General features: G+C 42.9%; 1 protein-coding gene across 3 annotated transcripts in view; it reads right to left on the bottom strand.

Annotated features, from left to right (window-relative positions):
- The window catches only part of tsnare1 (T-SNARE Domain Containing 1), a 753,673-nt gene that overhangs the window by 248,493 nt on the left and 479,272 nt on the right, over positions 1-25,908 (bottom strand). For all 3 annotated transcript variants that reach the window (XM_059646375.1, XM_059646377.1, XM_059646376.1), the window contains exon 7: positions 22,987-23,040. In XM_059646375.1, coding sequence (XP_059502358.1) covers positions 22,987-23,040 — 54 coding nt within the window. The remainder of the gene's footprint in view (positions 1-22,986; positions 23,041-25,908) is intronic.

Raw genomic sequence — 25,908 nt, 5'->3', positions numbered from 1 at the left:
TGGTCTCAAAATAAGGGGGCACAAACTTAAGACTGAGATGAAGAGGAATTTCTTCTTTCAGAGGATTAAGAGTCTTTGCCATAGAGCTATAGGGGTGGAGTCCCTTGTGTATATTTAAGAGTGAGATATAGCCTTGATCAGCAGGGGAAATCAAGGCTTTTGGGGAAAGGGCAGGAAGGTGGATGTGAGCAACTTCAGATCATCTATAATCCTGCTGAATGGCAGGGCACGCTCATGGGGCCAAATGGCATATTTTTGCTATGACAAGGTGTCGAGCTAGATGAACACAGCAGGCCAAGCAGCATTTTAGGAGCAGGAAAGCTGGTGTTTTGGGCCTAGACCCAAGATGCTGCTTGGCCTGCTATGTTCATCAAGCTCTACACCTTGTTATCTCGGATTGTCCAGTATCTGCAGTTCCTATTAACTCTGGTGTATTTCTGTTTCTATTTCTTACAGCTGTATGGTCTTAAGCTCAATTTTATGCACGGAATGTGCATTAAAACAAAATGATGATTGTATTTCTCAAAAAGAAAATCTGACAATAAATCAGTGTGTGAAGAACACCTTGCAATGTGAATTTAATTTGGAAGGATGATGTCAAATATCGGCGAGGCACCACTTCCAGAAGATTTATTTCTAATTGAGGAACTTAAATATGCAAACACTAGTCAATAAGGAAAAAAAACTGAAAAAAGATGAAAAAAAAACCAAAGTTACTTCAGTAAAGGATACAAGTAGCTGTCCTGGCATTTTAATAATACCCAATATCAGAACAATATTGGCACTAATATAGCCAAGAACAATTCGCTGCAAACTCGTTTGAAATACATTTGTGAGCTTTCCCCTCAGAACCATATGCACAATATGTATTGTCACTTTGAAAGATTCGCACGTTGTCAATCTGTCTTTGTCTACTATGAAATAGGTTAACACTAATAGAGTCTTATATCCTTTGCGTTATTGACAATCAGCAGGAAAAAAAGGCAGAATTTCACACATCAGCCTATATTGAATTCAGAGTTCGTTCTAAGAGTTGGAACTGCCTGGCTTCTTCTTGTTATTGACATTCACTTGCATGTATGTTTAAACAATGGCTTAAACTTGATGCCTGGGAGGCGGACATTGCACACATCAACATTTGTGGCATGCCAGTGTCCATGCACATACTTCTTAATTATTATGAGGTTTCTGCCTCTACCACCCTTAGAGTAGTGAGATCCGGATTCTCAACACCCTCTGAGTGAAGAAGTTTTTTTTCTCAATCTCCCTCAAACTTTCTGCCTTTATCTTAAATCCATGCCCCTCAGTGCTCCCCGCACTCGGTGGAAAAGTCTCTTCTGTCAACTCTACATGTGTCCCACGTAATCCTATACATCATAATCATGTCCTCTCTCTGTCTCCTCTGCTCTGAGGAAAACATCCCCAGACTTTCCAAATTCTCTTCACAACCAAAACTCTCCCGTGCAGGTAACATCCTGGAAAATTTCCTCTGCATCCTCTCCAGTGCAATTGTGTTCCTCCTCATAATGTGGATTCCACAACTGCGCACAATATGCTAGTTGTGATTTAAACAACATTTTCTATAGTTTCACCATGGCCTTCCTGCTCTTAAATTCTGCATCTCAGCTAATAAAGGCAAGCATCTCATGTGGCTTCTTAAATACTTTACCTGTATGTCCTGCTACATTAAGGAACTGGTGGAAATGTGTACAATGGTCCCTGTAATTATTGGTGCTACCAGAGTCCTAATCATGTATTCCCTTCCCATGTTTGTTCTGGATGCTATAAAGCTTTCAGTGTTTTGGAATTGTAAGTGGTGATTATTCCATCATATTCCTGATTCATGCTAACAAGATGGTAAATAAGATTTGGAAAGTCAGGAGGTGAGTTACTTGCAGTAGGATTCTTTGTCTCTGACTTGTTCTTGTAGCCATGGCACTTATATGACCAATCCAGTTCAGTTTCTGGTTAATGATCATCCTGATCATGTTGATAGTGGGGGATTCAGTGATGGTAAGAATATTGTATTTGTATTTCAAGGAGTGATAGTTTGATCCATTGAATTCTAAGGGAAGGCCATTGTCTGGCAATTGTGTGGTGTGCACTCGTCACTTGTCTGCCAAACCTCAGTATTGTCCAGGTCTTGCTCATTTGAACTTGGGTTGCTTCAGTATCTGCGGATCCTGAGAGAGGAACTGAACATTCTAAGATCAGTGAACATCCCCACTTTTGGCTGCATGGTGGTAGGAAGCTCAAAAATGAAGTGACTGAAAATGGTTGGACCTAGGACACTTCCTGAGGAATTCCTACAGATATGTCCTGGAGTGGAGTTGACTGACCTCCAACAATCACAAAAACCTTTCTTGATGCTTGGTATGACGCCAAGAAAAAATAGTTTTCCCTTGATTCCCATTAACTCCAATTTTGACAGGGCTCCTTGATGTCACACTTGGTCAAATATGATCTTTATGTCAAGCGCAGTCACTCTCCCTTCACCTCAAGGAATCAGCTCAATTGCTCTCGATGGAAAATTGATATAATAGGTATAACTGATATCAAGAAGTGCTTCAGTCATGCTTATTACTTCACCATTCTGTGTTTATTACTTCACCAATCTTGCTTACCTTCCCAATAGTACATGGGGAAGATGCTTCTCCAAAAATACAACAGCATTCTCTTTACTGAGAGACAAACAAAAGACAATGATCTGAACACTGATCTTAATAAAACAGCATTTATTTTAACAGATGATGTATCACACCAAATAGCTTCAGCCAGGATATAGGTGGCATCCCCTGGTTCTGAATGGATCGGCTCAAAGCAGATGGAAATTTTGTCTTTTAGACCTCATTGTCAAGAAGCCAGCAAGCTAACAAAAACAATGGGTTGTTCATTGTAGTGATGTGAGCTTTACGCTCTTGTGAGTGAATACCAAAGGCTTCACTGAATAAAACTATGCATTGAAGATGCTCAGAGGAGACATCTTAACTGAAACCCAACAGATCTAGGCTCCAGTTCCATATATGATCCAATGTCACTCCATTCACAAGCTCGGTACCAAACCTAGCATGAAGGGATTTAGTCTACATCCTTTATTAGATCAAGAACAAGGATCAAAACAAGGGTACTTGCATAAATGCTTGTCGAGAAAAATGTTTGGGAAAAGGGATAGCCAGTGATATGAATACCAATGATCCCGTGGAAGGACAGTGATGATTAGGAGGGATACCAACATTGATTGGGATTCAGCATTTTTGCGGGGACAGAGACAATGTCACTGAACTAATATTCCAGATATTCAGGGGACATGGATTTGAAATGCATTGAGGCAGATGCTGAAATTTGAATTAAATAAAAATCTCAATTAAATGGTGATTACGTAGCTACTGTTGATTATTGTGAAAACTTATCTGGTTCACTAATATCCTTACCAGTGACTGCAAACCCACAGCAGTGTGGTGACTCTTAACTGTCTATGGCAATTAGCTTTGAATAATAAATGCTGTCCGAGCCAGCAACATTTGCATTTCATTAATGAAAAATAACAAAATTTGTGACCGCAATAAGTAATGAGACTGATGGTAATTATGGACATTGTGATGGTAACCGTTCTGTGGCCGACGGTGGCTCTTGCAGTTGGACTATGTTTCTGAGGAAAGAGTCACAGAATTGTTACAGTAAAGGAGACGCCATCTGATCCATTGTGCCTACACTAGCACTTAGTGCTAATCTCCTGCCTTTTATACATATCCCAGCACACTACTTCTCTTCAAATAATCATCCACAAGAAGGTGGTCTATCACAGATCCAAAACTACTTATAACAACCTTTGCCACCTTTAAATTAAGTATAAAACATTCCTTTCTCAGTTCAAAAATAATGGGAACTGCAGATGCTGGAGAATCCAAGATAACAAAGTGTGAAGCTGGATGAACACAGCAGGCCAAGCAGCATCTCAGGAGCAATTCATTTAAATATATTTTGAACCTTATTGACTTCGGCTTAAAGCAATGCTTTGTGTCTGTAACGGTACACGTAGAGATGGTTTCCCGGAACACTGTTGAACAAACTCTTGTTGCATTCAGGATAAACACATACCACACAGGATGATGTTAAACTCTTTTTCAAGGCCCTTGGCTTGAACCTAAAGGAAAAAAGTTGCAAATGTGGACAATAAACATCTATTTTTATGGTCTCTGCAACCATAATGGGCAATGCACTTCTAATTTCTTTTGCACCATTTGGAATGCTTAAAACATCAATTTAATACTCAAGGTAGGGTCTGCATCTCCATTTGCAAAGCCAATGTAATCACATGAAAATGGAAAGTAGAAGAAAACTTGATTTCCTGCACTGAATCAATAATTTTACAGTGCCTTTAAAAAACATTCAAATTACATTCGTTAAGCATATGATGTATAATATACACCAGGCCTCGTGAGCTACTAAAAAAAAAATGGTCTAATTACAGCTGCATCTTTATAAGGAGATATGAGGCATTATATTATTAGTACAAGGCTCATTGCAGCAAAGTTAATAACACTGCATCAAAAAAATGTCCGAGTGACTCCAATCTGTATTCCACACATATTCTTTCAAAACAAATTAATGCACACAGCAGGCACAACCTAAACTGTATCGAAAATTACTGTAAGATTCATCAGCAGTCCAAGAAAAATCATTGGATCATTAAAAGAAAGTACTTCCACTGCTGGAAATCAATATCACTATCATTAACAAGGAAGATCAGCTGATGTCTGCTGTTAAGGAGTTGAAGCTTTTTAAAATCCCATAAATGCTGCCGAAGCTTTCAAAGGGTTAAAAGTATGGCATATGCGGGCTTGGAACTGCCTCTCCTCCCATACTTGGCTTCAATTATGCTAAAAAAGATCTGAACTGAATTTCCCCACCGCACACATGCTGTTGTTCCTCACAGATATTCTACCTGTTCTCAGTTAATCTGCAGAAAGCCTAGGATATCTCACATGAGGTGATGCAACTGTGCCTGCATCTGCCTCCGTTCATTTATGAGGAACTTTGTTTGAATTCCCAAGTGACAAACACACATTCAGCAAAGTAACAGACAGCAACTCATCAGAAGATGGGAATGAAAGCACAGAGAGGAAAGGAAAGTTTATCCAAAACCACACCACCTCCTGGACTGCTGTGCTGAAATTCCAAAAAGATTGCTCCATTCAGCCAAATATTTCCAACCATCACAAAACTTTACATAATAAGCAAGTCCTTATAAAATAGTTCTCACCATATAAAATTCTACAGATTTAAAACCTACAGTCAAACCTTGTTAGTGCTGAGAAGGTGGTCTATTGCAGAGACAAAATCAGTTACTATAACTGTTTGCACCCATAAAACAAATATAGAAATCTTTCCTAAAGTAATATTTTATTCAAATCTTCTATGACTTAGAGATATGGATGTATATAAACATGTGAATGAGGAACAATCCTTTGAGTTTACCGTACCATTCGTATTGCCATTGAAATGTACAGTGTGGAAACAGACCCTTCGGTCTGACTCATCCATGTCAATGAAATATCCGAGATAAATCTACTCCAAATTGCTAGCATTTGACTCATATCCCTCTAAACCCTTTTTATTCATATACCTTCCAGATGCCTTTTAAATGTGGCAATTATACCAGCCTCCACCACTTCCTCTGGTGGCTCATTCCATACACACACCACCTTCTGCATGAAAAAGTTGCCCCTTAGGTCCCTTTTATATATTGCCCATCTCACCATAAACCTATGCCTTCTAGTTTTGGACTCCTCCAACCAGGGGAGGATGCTTTGCCTTTTTACCCTATCCATGCCCGTCCTGATTTTATAAACACCAACAAGGTCACCCCTCAGCCTCTGACACTCCAGGGAAAACAACCACAAGCCTATTTAGCCTTTCCCTCTTGCTCGGACCCGCCAACCCAGGCAACATCCACGTTAATCTTTGCTGAATCTTTCTAGTTTCACCACATCCTTCTGACAGGAGAGAGACCAGAATTGCACGCACTACTCCAATCAATCAGACCATGGCTGATTTGATTTTCACCTCAACTCTACATTCACTCATACCTCTAGTAATTCTTCTTCCCCTTGGTAATCAAAAATCTATCTTTGCCAAGAATCTGCATTGAGTGCCTTTTGAGGATGGGAATTCTGAAAACATCCAACCTTCTGAGAAAACTTATTTTTCCTTATCTCTGTCCTAAATGGGTACCTCTTTTCTAAAAAAAACACAACCATTTGTTCTAGATTCCCGCACTATTAGAAATCAGCCATTGCACTCACACCTAGTTAAGTCCCTCATAATGTGAGCAATGATATTCAATATATATGTATTCCAATCACTTAAAGTTGCAGCAAGTTTGGTTGATAGTTTGTATACTGAATGGAGTTTAATTGTCACGTTACAGAGGCTTTCTAAAGTAAACGAGAATTTGCTCAAGAGTATCACAAATTCACTTTTGAATGGATTCCAAAATGACTGCATGGATAAGTCTGTTACTTTTTAGCAGATCGAGTGTGTGTCAAATAATTGTATGTCCAAAAACAAAGTTAAGCCTCTCATTTTGTATCTGTGAAACTTTGCCAATAGAAAAGTCCAGGACATTGATCTGTCTCTGTGAAGCAAGCACACTTAGCAAGTTATCAACAACATATTTAATAAAAATATATTTATAGCAGGACCCTGACTTACTGAACTCTGAGGCATTGCAAGTATGGACTGCAGTCATATTCTTGCTTTCTACCATAGCGATATCATAGGCAATACAGATGCATTTTAGTTGTGGATGTGATGTAGTCCATGCAAACTTAGAGTCCATGTTTAACCCTGGCTTGAAGGGGAGTCAATTTTAAAAAAGCCATCTGAATGGGGTATCAAATGGAGTGAGCTCCTGATTTTCCTCCACAAGACAAACAGACCAATAACCATGATAACAAAGTGTGGAGTTGGATGAACACAGCAGGGCAAACCGCATCTCAGGAGCACAAAAGCTGACGTTTCGGGCCTAGACCCTCCATCAGAGAGTGGGATGGGGAGAGGGAACTGGAATAAATAGGGAGAGACGGGGAGGTGGACCGAAGATGGAGAGAAAAGAAGATAGGTAGAGAGGAGAGTATAGGTGAGGAGGTAGGGAGGGGATAGGTCAGTCCAGGGAAGACGGGCAGGTCAAGGAGGCGGGATGAGGTGGTAGGTAGGAAATGGAGGTGCGGCTTGAGGTGGGAGGAAGGGATGAGTGAGAGGAGGAACAGGTTAGGGAAGCAGAGACAGGTGGGCTGGTTTTGGGATGCAGTGGGGGAAGGGGAGATTTTGAAGCTTGTGAAGTCCACATTGATACGATTGGGCTGCAGGGTTCCCAAGCGGAATATGAGTTGCTGTTCCTGCAACCTTCGGGTGGCATCATTGTGGCACTGCAGGAGGCCCATGATGGACATGCCGTCTGAGGAATGGGAGGGGGAGTTGAAATGTTTTGCGACTGGGAGGTGCAGTTGTTTGTTGCGAACCCTGCAGCCCAATGGTATCAATGTGGACTTAACAAGCTTCAAAATCTCCCCTTCCCCCACTGCATCCCAAAACCAGCCCAGTTCTCCCCCTCCCCCACTGCATCCCAAAACCAGCCCAGCCTGTCCCTGCTTCCCTAAACTGTTCTTCCTCTCAGCCATCCCTTCCTCCCACCTCAAGCCGCACCTCCATTTCCTACCTACCACCTCATCCCAACTCCTTGACCTGTCCATCTTCCCTGGGCTGACCTATCCCCTCCCTACCTCCTCACCTATACTCTCCTGTCTACCTATCTTCTTTTGTCTCCATCTTCAGTCCACCTCCCCCTCTCTCCCTATTTATTCCCGAACCGTCTCTCCATCCCCCTCTCTGACGAAGGGTCTAGGCCCGAAATGTCAGCTTTTGTGCTCCTGAGATGCTGCTTGGCCTGCTGTGTTCATCCAGCTCCACACTTTGTTATCTTGGATTCTCCAGTATCTGCAGTTCCCATTATCACAGACCAATAACTATGCTTGGCATTACATTTGCAACCTCAGATTTAACTGTTCGACATTGGGAACTTTGTATGGGTAGCACATAGTCATCACAAATCAAGATATACTCTCACAGATTCATCTTTCTTTATGATGCACGCTATTGTGCCATGACAATCTACATGCTCCTGTAAGCGAATCATTTCATTCCACTCCTTCTAATCAATTTGACTTTGAAGTGGGCACCACACTTACATTGGTCAAGCTTCCCTCAAGTACAAGGTTGCATTTTCCCTGAAACTGTCAAATTTTATTACAATGTTCTGGGTGTTTTGACATTAAGTCATGAATTGAAGTGACAGGTAACGTTTCTGAGCTTGATCTGTTGTCTGATGCTGATTGATCCCATGGATTGTGACTAGTGTTAAGTCATCGCCATGTAGCTAAACCTGCAATTGTTGGCTGACCCACAATTACTGGCGGACCATTAATGCTGGTTTGGCAGCATCTGTGAGTAAAATACCAACAATGTCCAGGGACACTGACTATACTTATAGCACAATGGATGCTGCACACAAAACTGATGGACATGGAAATGTAAACTGTTACCTTTATAGAATTTGTCATGATTTCCAATGTCTATGGTACTTTTTTTGAAACAAACTTGTCAGGATAACGTATTGGCACTTGCCCCTGTTGTTTTTTTTTTAATTCATTAATGGGATGATGGCATCACTGGCTAAGCAGCATTTATTTTCCATTCCTACTTGCCTGGAGGCCCCTTAAGAGTTAATCACATTGTTGTGGGTTTGGAGTCACATGTAGGCCAGACCAGGTAAGGATGGCATTTTCCTTTCCTAAAGGTCTTAAGTGAATCTGATTGTTTTTTCCAGCAATCGATCCATGGTCATCATTAGACTCTGAAGTCCAGATATTTATTAAATTCAAATTCCACCATCTGCCACAATGGGATTCGAACCTGGGTCCCCAGAACGTTATCTGGGTCTCTGGATTAACAGTTCAGCATTAATAGCACTAGCCACCAACTCCCCAGTAATTTTAGCTACTAATAATGTCATCTGTTTTCTGTGAAAAGTTCTTTGAATTTTAGCAAAGAGTTCAGATTGTTCGTGGACAAAACTGCCAATGTGCAATATGTGCTCATCACTCTGAGGTTTATTGCATATATCATTAGATTCTTGTTGGTCGCTTCATGTGTATGCTTCTGGTAGGATCGTCAGATGGTCCGAACTATTGCTTGAACATATTTTTTGTGTGCAATCTACTTGGGTTGGTGCAAGGCTCTTTATAACTGCATTAGCCTTTGCCCTACTGGACTCCTCTGTGAATGCCATTTTGTGCCCTGCAAATTTTTTTTTTTGAAGCTAGCAATTTCCTTGAAGCATGCAGAAGGCCACACCTTCAACTGCTTTGGTCCTGAGCCCTGGTATTTCTTCTCTATGCCTCCCGGCCTCTCCACCTCACTTTCTTCTTTTAGGACACTATTTACAACCTACATCTTCAATCAAGGCTTTGATCATAATATTTGCTTAACTGACTTCAAATCACAGAAGTAACACAGAATCATAGAATCCTTAGTGTGAAGGCAGGCTTTCGGCCCATCGTGTCCACACTAACCCTTCGAAGAGCATCCCACCTTGGCCCACATCACTACCTGTCCCTGTAACCCTTCATTTCCTGTGGCTAACCCACCCAGCCTGCATAACCCTGGGCACTACAGGCAACTTAGCATGGCCAGTCCACCTAACCTGCACATCATTGGACTGTGAGAGGAAACTGGAGCAGCCAGAGGAAACCCAAGCAGACACGGAGAAAAGGTGCAAACTCCACACAGACAGTCACCCGAGGGTGGGATCAGACCCAGGAAGAATCAAACCCCGGTCCCTGGTACTGTGAGGTGGCGGGGCTAACCACTGAACCACTGTGTCTCTCTTGATGACTCGGTGTCATTATATGTTACATATTACCTCTCTGTGAGAAGCCTTTTGTAAAGTTTAAGGTGCTTTGGAAATAGATGTTGCTGCATCAAAACAATTAGTACTTCCTCAGGTCAACAGGAAGACAGACTTGCACAAAGTCGGCACTGCTACTTAGCTGACATATTAATAACATTTGAGACCATTATTCCTCGTATTCAATGTATAACTCTAATAAAGTCCAAACTGTTTGCACAATAGAATCAAATTGAAGTTTGAATCTCAAAGGAGACTTCACATTTCGTTCTATAATTTGCTTTCTGCCATCTGTATCTTTGTCCCAAAATTCCAGAAAAGCTCTACACAAAAAAGCTGCAAAATCATTAGCTTCCAGCAGTAATTTAATTTTAGACCAGAGGGAATAGTGGCCTTGGAGGTACTAACGTGCGTATAGCACAATGCTAGTTAGTAGCAAGCTGGAATTGCACCAATATCTATAAGATATTACAGGATTGATGGGATGAAATGAGTTATAGATTTAATTTTGTTCTTTTCACCGCCAACATGTTCTGTATGGTCCCTATTTCCTCACTGTTAGATGTTTCTCGTACTCTATCATTCTTTTTCTGGACCTCACATATGCTGGGGTCTATATTGCTTTCAGACTTCCCTGCTAATATCTTTCGGCTTTTAAATTTTAAGCATAAACCCACCACTTCTTCACGAGGTCAAGTTAGGTCAGCAAGATCTTTGTGTTCAGCTGATCACATCTTTCTTACCTTGACAGCTTTCCATTACAGCATCTAAGTCCAGTGGTCTGATTTCAATCAGCTCAACAAAAAAGTTTTGCCAATGTTATAAATTTTTACATTCTCCTCCCCTGCTGTGATGTGCTGACGGAGCTGAAAACATTGTTCTGGGGTGAAATTTTGTTTGCTTTTAATTCCAATAAATACCACATATTGGGTTTCAGGTGAACCTATAGCACATTCTTACATCGAAATGTCTAAGCTATCAAATCATCCCTCACAAACCACTGGGAACATTACAGTTTCTGTCCTTTTTGATCTTTGCTCCAGGAAAAGGATGTCATGGTAACAGACTGCATTCCATACTCCATGTGCCTCCTGATGAAAGCCTTGTACTGTAACACCATGCCTCACATGGATTTCAAGTCAATTAATTTGACTACATAGACCACAATCTTTTGTGTTTTATCTATTGGTACTGCACACCATGTTGGACAAAATGAGCATCATGTTAAATATCCTCCCAGGATATCATTCACTTTCATTGATCCCACCCACATAGTCAATCTCACTCTGACATTTACCCCACTATATAATATTTGCGTCTATTTTGGTTAAATTTCATCAAACATTTATCAGACTAGATTTAAAGGCTATCAAACTCTCTTGACTGTCCCCTGGTAAATCAGGGTCTCTACAGACAGAATCATAGAATCCAAAGAGTGCGGAAAGAGGCCATTCAGTTAATCAAATCCACACTAACCCTCCAAAGAGCATCACACCCGGACCCCCACCCCATCCTTACAATACCAAATTATTACCACTGCCAATCCGCCTAGCCTGCACGTCCCTGGGCACTACACCCAACTTAGCATGGACAATCCACCTAACTTTTCACAGAAAACAGATGACTTATTATCATGAGCTAAAATTACTGGGGAGTTGGTGGTAGTGCTATTAATGCTGGACTGTTAGTCCAGAGACCCAGATAACTTCTGGGGACCCAGGTTCGAAACCCATCATGGCAAATGGTGGAATTTGAATTTAATAAGTATCTGGACTTAAGAGTCTAATGATGATCATGAATCGATTGTTGGAAAAACCCATCTGCTTCACTTATGATCTTTAGGAAAGGAAACTGCCATCCTTACCTGGTCTGGCCTGCATGTGACTCCAGACCCACAACAATGTGGTTGGGGTGTTGGAAGAGACCAGAGCACCTGGAGGAAACCCACACAGACACGAGGAGAATGTCGATGTTGATTTTCCAGTCACCAAAGGCTGGAATCAAACCCAGGTCCCTGGCACTGTGAGGCAGCAGTGTTAACCACTGAGCCATCCTTCTCTAGCTTGACACTGTATGAAAGTTTAACTGCTTTGGATTTAGACAACAAGCACTGGTCCTTTATGTCAGCTGAAAACAGGGAGCGACTACAGCATTGATTCCTCAGTGAATAATTGTCCAGAAATTTATTTTTGGTGCTGCATATGACTATCCTTCACTTGACCAGATCTTACCTTCATTCTCATGTAAATTTGGTCAGGTGAAAGACAAATTGGCTGCGATTTGTGTCGTCAATTTCAAATCAATGCTCTTCCAGGTTTATTTTCAGTATCAATTCAGCTATTTTCGGGACAACCTGTTTTGATATTCCCAGATTGGGTTCTGATGTCCTTCATGAATATGACTTACATTTGCCTATTAGAATTCCTGCAAAGTTCAATGGTCCTGTAAGAAGTTACAAATAGCTCCTCTCGATTGCAATATTCTGCCTCAAAATCTCATATATGAGGTCACATGTTTAAAATTGGTTGTTGTATTGTCAGTGTACTCTTGGGTTAAAATCTTCAAAAACGCATTTTCAGGTTTATTATTTAATCTGCTCATCCCTATAATTCTAATTATAGAACTTCTATAATTTTTATATTTACAATTGCGTATCAAGCTTTAGGCAGTTTGAGCTTCCTCCTGACTACCCTCTTGAAGATTAATCAGATGGGGAGGACTTTGTGGTTGCATGCCTTCTCGACTCTCTTGACATTTTAACCTTGTGTATATCTGTATCTGCATCCTACTGTGCCCAATGACCATTATCCACATTCTTTTCCTTTGGCGAGCCTGTTTTCAATGTTATTTTCAATTTTACTATTGATTATTTTTGGGCATTCATGTTCCATTGGCTTTGCCACAGTTGTGCGATACGTCCAAGCTGATGTTTATGAAGGCCACCCCAGGTACCAACAAAGCCTACACTTCATCTCTGTCTATTTCAAATTATGTAAAAGAGTATGCTGCTTTAAGAAAGGGTCACCGGACCTGAAATGCTAACTCTGTTTTCTCCATCACAGATCTGCTGAGCTTTTCTAGCAACTTTGTTTTTGTTCCTGATTTACAGCATCCACAGTTCTTTTTATTTTTATTTGACTTCTTGCTGCTTTCATTCCTCATGTTGGATTTAAAGTTATCACATTGTGTTTAATATTATGCCACCAAATAGAGCCTGAATAATTTCTCAGGACTAATGCTAGGAGATGGATGATTGTGTGAGTAAGAAAGCAGTTATATTATGATATTGATTAAGTTAAGGTCCTTCAGACTTGAGTACTTTCAGTTTAAGCACGGTAGCTGAAGCATGATGTTAATGTTCCTTTTCATTCTCCCTCTGCTTTTTAATATTATTTGAATGTGACAAGTGAGGTTAAGCTGGGTGATTTCCATGTATAACCAAAGGTGTTTGCACCACAACTTTGATGTAGTGCTGGGTCATCTTAAATTTCTGCTTTCCCTCTACACTTAAGGTAATCTCCTCCATGAACAACCTCTAAGCAGTTCCGTCATCCAGCATTGGCCGTGTTTCTGTGATTGACACACAGAGTCTTCCTTGCTATTCTGTCCAACCTTGAGAGCTCCCTGCACTATTGGCCTTATTTTTTCTCCTAAGCTGCAGAATTTAATTTAAAATGTCTTCCTGTGATTAAAAAAAGACACATGAAATGCAATTCAGACAATCTCTCAAAAGTGTTATGCTCCCATAAATACACAACGCACACATCAAATCTGTGCATTTCAACACTTCAGATTTTTTTTGCACAAAAAAGAACAACAATTACTCTCTCCAGTTATGTTGCGGTACAAACTACCGTTCAGTGTTTGACACTGAAACTACCAGATTAATTTGAGCAGCTTCCTTTTCAGGGCAGCAATACTAACTTATCCTGTCTAGCTGTGTAATCAGCTGTGATGTTCACCCTTCCCTTCTATTTTTTTCAGGCCTGGGAAGGGGATTAGTTAGTTAAACCATTATGTTGAGGCTGAAGTTTTCCATCTGATCCATGAACAATTTTGTTTTCCTCTCTAAAGAGAAACCAGCGAATGATGTATGCTCAGCTCTCTCCCTCTGGATCGTCAGAGTCAAGGTGAAATGGAGGAGAATAAAAAGAGTTGATTATTTTGCCCGGCATAAAAATGTGCAGCTGGGTCATTGAATTTTGTGGTAGTTGTAAGTGTAGGTGACACACTCTTATGCTGTTTCCAGGGTTGATCCAGTTAAACATATCTGGATTTCCTGAAGGCATTTGATCAGATGACGCACAAAAGGTTAATTCACAAGGTTGGATCATATGAGTTTGGGGTAATTTATTAGCTTGGATAGGTGACTGGCTGATGGGCAGAAGGCAGAGTCGGGATAATTTTTTAAAATTCTACATGGCAAGAAGTAACAAGCGCGGTGCCACAGGGTTTAGTGGTTGGATGTCAGCTATTTACAATCTACATTAACAACTTGGATACAGAGATAGGAAGCTCTACAGCCAAATTTGCTGACACCACAAAAATACATGGATGGTAAATGCAATGAGGAAATAGGAACCTTACAAATGGATATAGATAGGATAGGAGAGTGGGCCAAACTGTAGCAGATGGAGTTTAACGTTGGTAAGTGTGAGGTCGTGCATTGCGGTTGGAAAAATGGGAAGGCAACCTATTATAGAAATGTGGAGAGCCTTCGGGATGCTCTGGTGCAGAGGGATCTGGATCTCCTCATTCATGAGTCACAGAAAACTAGCATGCAGGTACAGCAGATAAGAAAGAAAATGAATAGAATGTTGGCTTTTATAGCTAAAGGAATAGAATATAAAGGTAAAGAAGTATTGTTGGAACTAATCAAGGCTTTTAGAGACTGCACCTGGACTAGGTTGCACAGTTTTAATCCTCTTATTTAAGGAAAGATGTAAAGGCTTTGGAGGAAGTTCAGAGGAGGTTCACAAAATTGATCCCAGAGATAAGGGGTTTGTCAAATGAAGAGAGGTTGAACAGTTAAGGTCCATACTCTCTGGAATTTAGAAGAATGAGGGGAGATCAAATTGAGGTATTCAAGATGATAAATGATACAAATAAAATAAATATGGAGTGGATGCTTCCTCTTGTAGGGCATTCTGGGACAAGGGGTCATAGTCTTAGGTAAGGGGTAGAAAATTTAAAACAGAGTTCAGGAGAAACTACTTCTCCCAAAGACTTATGAATCTGTGGAATTTGCTCCCCAAAGTGCGATGGATGCCGGGACAGTGAGTAAATTCAAGGAGGAGTTAGACAGATTTTTAATTGATAATGGGTTAAAGAGTTATGGGGAGAAGGTAGAAAAATGGGGATGAGGAGCATATCAGCCATGATCAAATGACAGAGCAGAACGGCCATTCCTATATCTTATGAACTTATAAAGTTACAGAAGTTTAACTAATGACGATATTTAGTCCTTAGCCATGGGTAGAACGTTATCTGACAAGAAGGGATTTGCATAAGCATATAAAACACTGAGAAATGATGGTGTGTAGGTAACTCAACCTATTCTTGCCCTCGTTCACATTTTAACAGGGTGTGTTTGGAAGTAAGTGGGAAATACACAACGCTGACAAGTCACAACACTAAATATGTTCAACAGCAGCTATGTGACAATCTGCTCTGACATTAATAGCCATGCTTGGAAACCCTGAGCAGAGTGGGCCCCACCAGAATTCACAAAGTAAGAGCAAAACAGGAAACAAAAGCTTGCAGGCCAGAACATAAAGTTGTAGAGTTGTACAGCATGGAAACAGACCCCTCAGTCCAACTCATCTATGCAGACTAGATATCCTAAATTAATTTACTTCCATTTGTTAACAATTGTTCCATATCCCCCGAAACCCTTCTTATTCATGTACCCATCCAGATGCCTTTTAAAGACATAACTACATTTCTTCTGGCAGCACATTGCATACACATATCACCCTCAACATGAAAATGTCACCCTTCAGGTCCCTTTTAAATTTTTCCTCTCTCACCTTAAACTTAGTGTTTAAATAGGGAATCCCAAATGCTAACAGCATTCACTCTGGATTTTCTATACATGGGATTTAAAATTGCATCACTTTCGCTGCTCCATCAAGAGTGCCACACTGACAGTAATTCACTTCTTCTTCATGATTATGAGCACACCTCAGCCTGCAACTGTTTTAGACTTTCATCTGTCTTTTGAACTAAGGCCTCGGCTGCAATGTAGTCTCAAAACTTAATGGACTGAGTCTTGCTGAAAAATTAACATGCTAATGATGCATACAATTATTAATGTACACTTTCATTAACAGGTCAGGGGGGCTTAGAAATTTGCTGTCAGTTGTGAATTTCCAGAATGTGTTAGTCACATTGTTTTTTATTCATTTATGGGATGTGGTTGTTTCTGGCTGGCCAACATTTCTTGCCCATTCCTAGTTGCCCTTGAGAAGGTGGTGGTGAGCTGCCTTTTTGAACCGCCTGCCCCATTTGCATCATACAAATAGCATCTTGCTCCCAAGTGTCTCTTCAGAAGGGCTTGCTGGATTGGACAATGATTACACACTCAATTCACTGCAAAATGATAGGGCTGATTATCAAGACCATAAGTAGCCCCTTCAACAATGTGATCACTGTTCATGCAATGTCAAAAAACCTTTCTGGTGCTGTATCTGATAACTAATGTTCAGGCATTTATGTCATATTTTACAGTCTTTCCTAACGTTTTTTTCTTTTACTTCCTGTTGATCTATTGTTTCCTCACTTTTCCTTCAGTACTTGATCTCCCTCTAATTCATTCTCCATTATACCCATCCTTCTTGCACCCCCCCCCACCCCCCCGCAACCCTTACGCCACCCCCACCCCCCGCCGCCGAGCCCTTCAACCACCTGCCACTCTATCACTTGCACACCTACCTTCTCTTGGTGGTGTAGCAGCCATGTCACTGGACTAGTAATTCAGAAATTCATACTAAGATTCTTGGGATTTGAGCTTGAATCACATCATTATGCATGGTTAAAATTTGAATTCCAGATTTTTTTAAAGCGCAAAGGAAGCCATTCAGCATAAATTCAACGAAACGAGAGTCAATTAAATGGTGGCTATGCAACCATTCTCAATTAGAATCATACAATTCCCAGAGTGTGGAAACAGGCTGTTCGGCCCAACAAGTCCACACTCACCTCCGACAAACATCCCACCCAAACCCATCCACCTACCCTATCCCTGTATCCCTGCATTTCCCGTTGCTAATGCACCTAATCTACACATTTCTGAATGTTACGGACAATTTATTATGGCGACTCCATCTAACTTGCACATATTTGGACTGTGGGAGGAAACTGGAGGAAACCCACGCAGACATGAGGAGAACGTGCAAACTCCACCCAGACAGTCACCCGAGGTTGGGTTCAAATCCATGTCTCTGGCGCTCAGGACAGCAGTGCTAACTACTGAGCCACCGTGCTGCCCCAGGGGTGCATTACTGGGGGGAAGAATGGCTATCTGATTCCCTAATGCTCTTTTGGAGAGGAAATTGACCATCCTCATCTGCTCTGCCCTACATGAAACTCCAGATTCACAGCAATGTAATTTTTTTTTTCTTAACTGCCCTATCGAATGGCCCTGCCAAGTCTCTCAGTTCAGTGGTAACTGGAGCTGGGCAACAAATTCTGGCCTTGCCAGTAGCATCCACGTCTCATGCAAGAGTAATTTAAAATAAATACACTATTTACAGCCTAAAATGGATTGTGGTTCTTATACTTACTTTGTGGATTCTGGGACTTATCAATGTGCTCACGCAAGTGGAGACTCTGGGCCAGGGAAGACACAAGGAGAAGTAAACTGAAGTTAAGCACCTTTTTTCTAAACCTGATCAGGGTTGAGAATTGGGTGTTAAAAAGGGGAATGTGATAGAAACTTCAGTGTTTAGAAGGGCGGGGGGCAGCTCAATAAGCTGGAAACATATAAAATGGAGAAGGTCAGAAGGACAGTCAACAATCGCATGCTATTGTAGATGGTGAATCTTTAAGGTTTATGTTGTAGCTTAAACCACCCTGACATAATTTCAAATGTGTCTGTTGATGCTCTCCCAGTATAAAATATGTGCAAAGGGATATCCCTTTTTTGGCAACAAGACAACAAAGGGCAGGAGATGACAATGTAGGCACTCGCACTGTCATAAAAGAGATCTGTGATTTACAAAGCCCTCCAAAGTAAATGATGATTAGTGCGATGATTATTGATGCAAAATTGCATTATCCCTGACAGACATTTTTCTGGAGAAACACATCAGCAGAATATAGTTGGGAAATAGCAAGAGGAATTGGCCATTTTGACCATCAAGCTGCTTCAGAAATTAATGAGATTGTGGCTGAGCTTCTAACTCAAAAGACTTTTTCCTGCACAATCCCCTATATGCTTCGATATCTTTAATATCTAAAATCTTTCAATTTAATTAATAAATAAAGGCAGAGTCATAAGCAGTATCACTGAGCTCCACAGTCCTTTGGGGTATAGAATTCCAATGATTCACAGTGAAGAATTAGCCTCTCTCTTAAAGCAATTTAATGAGCAAAATGAACAATGGAACAATGGAAACACATAATAGAAGACAGAATCTCCCTTGGGTTTGGCCAGGTACAAGTTGAGAGTTTTTTTTGGGAGAGTAGGATGTCTCACCCAATCTTACCAAACTCACTTCATTAATCACCTTCAGAGCCCCAAAGACGATGTCTCTTGATGTTCTATTTTCACCAAATCTTACTATGCCCTGGTTCCACAACAGCTGGTCACATGGCTGTTATCCATCACATATAGAGGGCCATGAATCTGTGGAATTCACTCCTCAGAGCGTGGTGGATGCCAGGTCACTGAATAAATGTAAGGAGGAAACAGATAGGTTTTTTACTGAGTAATAAATAGGTAGTAAGTGGACTTAAGTATGAGATATGTTCAGCAGTTATGGTAAGGAGGCTCCAAGGGTTGAATTTCCCCCTCCTGCTCTGATCTCTTCTGTTGTTATGAGGTACATTTCCCCTGTAGCTGTGCAGTAAATCACCTTGCTGCCTCTCCATGGATGGATCGTGTATACCTTGGACACTGAGATCTTGCAACCCCAGAGGTCATTGGAGATAGGCACACACCTCACTCTATAGCTCCACCCATCGATCCACAGGACCACAGGTACATGACAAGTAGGCAAAGAAATTTGGCACCAGTCATGGTGCCCCTCTCTCACAAGGGCACGAGACAGCTCCAGGAGGCAGCCAGCTGGAGGCAGAACCATACACAGGCCCCTCGGCACTTCCCACTCAAAACGCTATGGAGAAGGCTGCTCCCCACCCCTGCCAATACTTGGAAGTTCTAGCCCAGGAGGGTCAAATTGTCTCTGGCAAGGAAACCTTCTGCATCTCCAACCCATCCAGGCACACGTGACCTGGCCAAAAACTTCCAGGGCCAATGGACTCAACAGCTGAGCAGACTCCCTTTGCCTCAGCTGTGGTGCCAGGGATGGAGAGAAAGAAGAAAATCTATACAGGATACCTTGGCGGCATAAGTGAAAAAGCATTGTATGTCACATTGCACAAATGATTCTGATGTTAACTTTCATGTGTTTGAGAGTCTGTCTATGTTGGCGCTAATTGCATTTTCACACCATCTGGCAGCTCTTCATTGCCACAGATGACGCGCCATGGATGGAGGCTATGTTGAGATTTCACATGCACCATCTAGAAGTGGGGAGATAATGCATACACGTGCCATTGCGACTTGATGATATCTTTGTCCCTCATCATAAATGTGGTGAATATGCCTGGTAATGCCATTCACTGCACCATTCCGTCTCCTTAAAGGGAGGGTGCTTCTAACCATGGATGAGCCCGCTCCTGAGCTACATCCTTCGGAGTTGTGCTTTTCTATCAAATCATCCCCTTTCAAATCCTGTAGCTCCTCTCAACTGCACTGCTCCTTTGCTCAGAGCCTGAAGACTAATTTGTTGAGACTCAGTCCCATATCAAAGGAGACACCTGTTCACCACTTCCCCTGAGTTTCTGTGGACAGACCCAACAGACTCAGTGTATCCTGTGCTTTTGACTGACATAACCAATACCTTTGTGAAAGATACGAAAATTCCTTTGGTGTGGAAACAGGCCATTCGGTCCAATGGGTCCACACCAACTCTCCGAACAGCATCCCACCCAGACCCATCTCCCAATCCTATCCAGGTAACACTCCATTTCCTATGGCTAATGTAGCTAACCCATATTCCTGAACGTTAAAAGGGAATTTAGCATGGCCAATCCATCTAAATTGCACATCTTTGGGCTGTGGGGGGAAAGTGAACAGCCTCGCAGAAGCCCATGATAACACACAGAGAACATGCAAACTCCACACAGACAGTCACCCCGACGTTGTGACGCAGCGGTGCTAACCACTGACCCACTATGCTGCCTCTTTTTTTTCATTTCTCAGTGAAGTCTCTCTGCCATACTCTATTGGATGTGCCAAGACTCTTCACTGGTGCTGCAACATTAGCCCTATTCCCTACATCTCAGCAAAGTGCATTTGTCTATCAGCTCTCAGCCATTAGCACCTACCTGTATTCTCATAGCAACCCTGCCTTGTCCAGCCATGCCAATAAGTGCAGTCACAATTACAAATAATATACCAGAACAAATGATAGTGTTAAAAAAAATACAACCGGGTTCAAGATAAATGCAATCGGCCTGCAAAATGCACAGTTTAAGTGTTGAGTTTACATGGGAGCCAGGAAACATAAATTTGTTGTGATTGGGTAGTTAACCACAGTCGGCTTAAAAGTCGCAAGCCATTAGAAATGAGTTTCAGAAATAGCTCACTGTAATTGGCTTTATATTTCAGATTCCTGGAAACTGCTAGTCTCCAGGATTAGTGATAATGGGAACTGCAGGTGCTGGAGAATCCAAGATAACAAAGTGTGGAGCTGGATGAACACAGCAGGCCAAGCAGCATCTCAGGAGCACAAAAGCTGACGTTTCGGGCCTAGACCCTCCATCAGAGAGCGGGATGGGGAGAGGGTTCAGGAATAAACAGGAAGAGAGGAGAAGGCAGACTGAAGATGAAGAGAAAAGAAGATAGGTGGAGAGGAGAGTATAGTTGGGGAGGTAGGGAGGGGATAGGTCAGTCCAGGGAAGATGGACAGGTCAAGGAGGCAGAATGAGGTGGTAGGTAGGAAATGGAGGTGCGGCTTGAGGTAGAAGGAAGGGATGGGTGAGAGGAAGAACAGGTTAGGGAAGCAGAGGCAGGCTGGGCTGGTTTTGGGATGCAGTGGGGGGAGGGGATGAGCTGGGCTGGTTTTGGGATGCAGTAGGGGAAGGGGAGATTTTGAAGCTTGTGGAGTCCACGTTGATACCATTGGGCTGCAGGGTTCCCAAGCGGAATATGAGTTGCTGTTCCTGCAACCTTCAGGTGGCATCATTGTGGCACTGCAGGAGGCCCATGATGGACATGTCGTCTAAGGAATGGGAGGGGGAGTTGAAATGGTTCGCGACTGGGAGGTGCAGTTGTTTGTTGCGAACTGAGCGGAGGTGTTCTGCAAAGCGGTCCCCGAGCCTCCGATTGGTTTCCCCAATGTTGAGGAAGCCACACCGGGTGCAATGGATACAACTTACCACATTGGCAGATGTGCAGGTGAACATCTGCTTGATATGGAAGGTCATCTTGGGGCCTGGGATGGGGGTGAGGGAGGAGGTGTGGGGGCAAGTGTAGCACTTCCTGCGGTTGCAGAGGAAGGTGCCGGGAGTGGTGGAGTGGGAGGGGAGTGCGGAGCGGACAAGGGAGTCGTCGATAGAGTGGTCTCTCCGGAAGACAGACAAGGGTGGGGATGGAAAAATGGCTTGGGTGGTAGGGTCGGATTGTAGATAGCGGAAGTGCGGAGGATGATACGTTGTATCCGGAGGTTGGTGGGGTGGCATATGAGGACAAGGGGGATCCTCTGGGGGCGGTTGTGGTGGGGGCGGGGTGTGAGGGATGTGTTGCAGGAAATGCGGGAGATGCGGTCAAGGGCGTTCTCGACCACTGCGGAGGGAAATTGTATCCATTGCACCCGGTGTGGCTTCCTCTACATTGGGGAAACCAAGCGGAGGCTCGGGGACCGCTTTGCAGAACACCTCCGCTCGGTTCACAACAAACAACTGCACCTCCCAGTCGCGAACCATTTCAACTCCCCCTCCCATTCCTCAGATGACATGTCCATCATGGGCCTCCTGCAGTGCCACAATGATGCCACCCGAAGGTTGAAGGAACAGCAACTCATATTCCGCCTGGGAACCTTGCAGCCCAACGGTATCAATGTGGACTTCACAAGCTTCAAAATCTCCCCTTCCCCCACTGCATCCCAAAACCAGCCCAGTTCTTCCCCTCCCCCCACTGCATCACACAACCAGCCCAGCTCGTCCCCGCCCCCTACTGCATCCCAAAACCTGCCCAGCCTGCCTCTGCTTCTCTAAACTGTTCTTCCTCATACCCATCCCTTCTTCCCACCTCAAGCCGCACCTCCATTTCCTACCCACCACCTCATCCCGCCTCCTTGACCTGTCCATCTTCCCTGGACTGACCTATCCCCTCCCTACCTCCCCACCTATACTGTCCTCTCCACCTATCTTCTTTTCTCTCCATCTTCGGTCCGCCTCCCCCTCTCTCCCTATTTATTCCAGTTCCCTCACCCCATCCCCCTCTCTGATGGAGGGTCTCGGCCCGAAATGTCAGCTTTTGTGCTCCTGAGATGCTGCTTGGCCTGCTGTGTTCATCCAGCTCCACACTTTGTTATCTTGGAGTCTCCAGGATTACCTCTGTTGCTAATGGGGTGACTTGCAGTAAGGAATAGAAGACGAACATTGTCACTGCTTTAAGAATGGGGCTTATGTTATGTTATGTTATGAATAGAAATGATCCCATTTGTGTAGCAGCACCCACAAATTAGATTTGCTATGTGCAGAACTGCGAAGCAAACACACTCACATACCTGTCTGTCTTGCTGTGCTGCAGGAAGCAATGCTCTGGACTTCTCAGCAACTTTCTGTAGAAGAAGAAAAATAATAATTCAGAGATTCTGTGAGGCTTCAACTTTACATCAAAACACTTAAAAACAAGTATAGAATTTTACGAACAAATAACTCTTTAAAATGCAGATGTAAAAAAGCGATGTTCCAATCTATCGTACAATACTGACAATAAAATGTCTCGATTTCAAAGACCAGCTCATTTGCTTTATTTATTTTTTGCATGGTGAGATCACTGACCAAGCCAGAATTTTCAATCCAACTTGTGAAATTGATGGTGAGTCATCTTCTTGAACTTTTTTAGTCCATGCAAACCAAAGTGCTGTGAGGGAAGAAGTTCCAGGAGCTGACGCAGTGACAAAAGGACTGTGATATAGTTCAAACTCAGGATGTTTGCAGCTTAGGCGGGAATTTGAAGTTGGTGGTGTTCCCACAACTCTGCCATTCTTGTCCTCCACAGTGGCAGAGGTCATCAATTTTAAAGGGGCAGGTATCAGATCTTGTGGTGGGAGAGCATTTTGGTGATAGTGACCATAACTGCCTCACATTCTACATAGCTATGGAGAAGGAGAGGATTAGGCAGAATGGGAGGATATTTAATTGGGGAAGAGGAAACTATGATGCGATTAGACATGAGTTAGGAAGCATGGACTGGGAGCAGTTGTTCCATGGTAGGGGAACTATAGACATGTGGAGACGGTTTAAGGAACAGTTGTTGGGAGTGATGAGTAAATATGTCCCTCTGAGACAGGCAAGAAGGGGTAAGATTAAGGAACCTTGGATGACGAGAGCGGTGGAGCTTCTAGTGAAAAGGAAGAAGGTAGCTTACATAAGGTGGAGGAAGCTAGGGTCAAGTTCAGCTAGAGAGGATTACATGCAGGCAAGGAAGGAGCTCAAAAATGGTCTGAGGAGAGCCAGGAAGGGGCACGAGAAAGGCTTGGCAGAAGGAATCCGGGAAAACACAAAGGCATTTTACACTTACGTGAGGAATAAGAGAATGGTCAAAGAAAGAGTAGGGCCGATCAGGGATAGCATAGGGAACTTGTGTGTGGAGGCTGAGGAGGTAGGGGAAGCCCTAAATGAGTTTTTTGCTTCTGTCTTTATGAAAGAAACCAACTTTTTAGTGAATGAAACCTTTGAAGAGCAGGTGTGCATGCTGGAATGGATAGAGATAGACGAAGCTGATGTGCTGAAAATTTTGTCAAACATTAAGATTGACAAGTCGCCAGGCCCGGATCAGATTTGTCCTCGGCTGCTTTGGGAAGCGAGAAATGCAATTGCTTCGCCACTTGCGAAGATCTTTGCATCCTCGCTCTCCACTGGAGTCGTACCTGAGGACTGGAGAGAGGCAAATGTAATTCCTCTCTTCAAGAAAGGAAATAGGGAAATCCCCGGTAATTATAGACCGGTAAGTCTCACGTCTGTCGTCTGCAAGGTGTTAGAAAGGATTCTGAGGGATAAGATTTATGACCATCTGGAAGAGCATGGCTTGATCAAATACAGTCAACACGGCTTTGTGAGGGGTAGGTCATGCCTTACAAACCTTATCGAGTTTTTTGAGGATGTGACTAGAAAGGTTGATGAGGGTCGAGCTGTGGATGTGGTGTATATGGACTTCAGTAAGGCATTTGATAAGGTTCCCCATGGTAAGCTCATTCAGAAGGTCAGGAGGAATGGGATACAGGGGAACTTAGCTGCTTGGATACAGAATTGGCTGGCCAACAGAAGACAGCGAGTGGTAGTAGAAGGAAAATATTCTGCCTGGAAGTCAGTGGTAAGTGGGGTTCCACAGGGCTCTGTCCTTGGGCCTCTACTGTTTGTAATTTTTATTAATGACTTGGACGAGGGAATTGAAGGATGGGTCAGCAAGTTTGCAGACGACACAAAGGTCAGAGGTGTCGTTGACAGTGTAGAGGGCTGTTGTAGGCTGCAGCGGGACATTGACAGGATGCAGAGATGGGCTGAGAGGTGGCAGATGGAGTTCAACCTGGATAAATGCGAGGTGATGCATTTTGGAAGGTCGAATTTGAAAGCTGAGTACAGGATTAAGGATAGGATTCTTGGCAGCGTGGAGGAACAGAGGGATCTTGGTGTGCAGATACATAGATCCCTTAAAATGGCCACCCAAGTGGACAGGGTTGTTAAGAAAGCATATGGTGTTTTGGCTTTCATTAACAGGGGGATTGAGTTTAAGAGTCGTGAGATCTTGTTGCAGCTCTATAAAACTTTGGTTAGACCGCACTTGGAATACTGCGTCCAGTTCTGGACGCCCTATTATAGGAAAGATGTGGATGCTTTGGAGAGGGTTCAGAGGAGGTTTACCAGGATGCTGCCTGGACTGGAGGGCTTATCTTATGAAGAGAGGTTGACTGAGCTCGGTCTCTTTTCATTGGAGAAAAGGAGGAGGAGAGGGGACCTAATTGAGGTATACAAGATAATGAGAGGCATAGATAGAGTTGATAGCCAGAGACTATTTCCCAGGGCAGAAATGGCTAGCACGAGGGGTCATAGTTTTAAGCTGGTTGGTGGAAAGTATAGAGGGGATGTCAGAGGCAGGTTCTTTACGCAGAGAGTTGTGAGAGCATGGAATGCATTGCCAGCAGCAGTTGTGGAAGCAAGGTCATTGGGGTCATTTAAAAGACTGCTGGACATGTATATGGTCACAGAAATTTGAGGGTGCATACATGAGGATCAATGGTCGGCACAACATTGTGGGCTGAAGGGCCTGTTCTGTGCTGTACTGTTCTATGTTCTATGTTCTATGTTCTATGACAAAGAGGGAACATAGGATTGAGATACAGGATCAACCATGATCACATTGAGCAGGCCTGAAGGGCTAAATGGCTTACTCCTATTTCTAGTTTCTGTAAAATCTGGAGAAGTGT

This window comes from Stegostoma tigrinum, chromosome 5 (genome assembly GCF_030684315.1).
Source record: "Stegostoma tigrinum isolate sSteTig4 chromosome 5, sSteTig4.hap1, whole genome shotgun sequence".
Lineage (NCBI taxonomy): Eukaryota > Metazoa > Chordata > Chondrichthyes > Orectolobiformes > Stegostomatidae > Stegostoma > Stegostoma tigrinum.
This window is presented reverse-complemented; position numbering and strand designations above follow the sequence as displayed.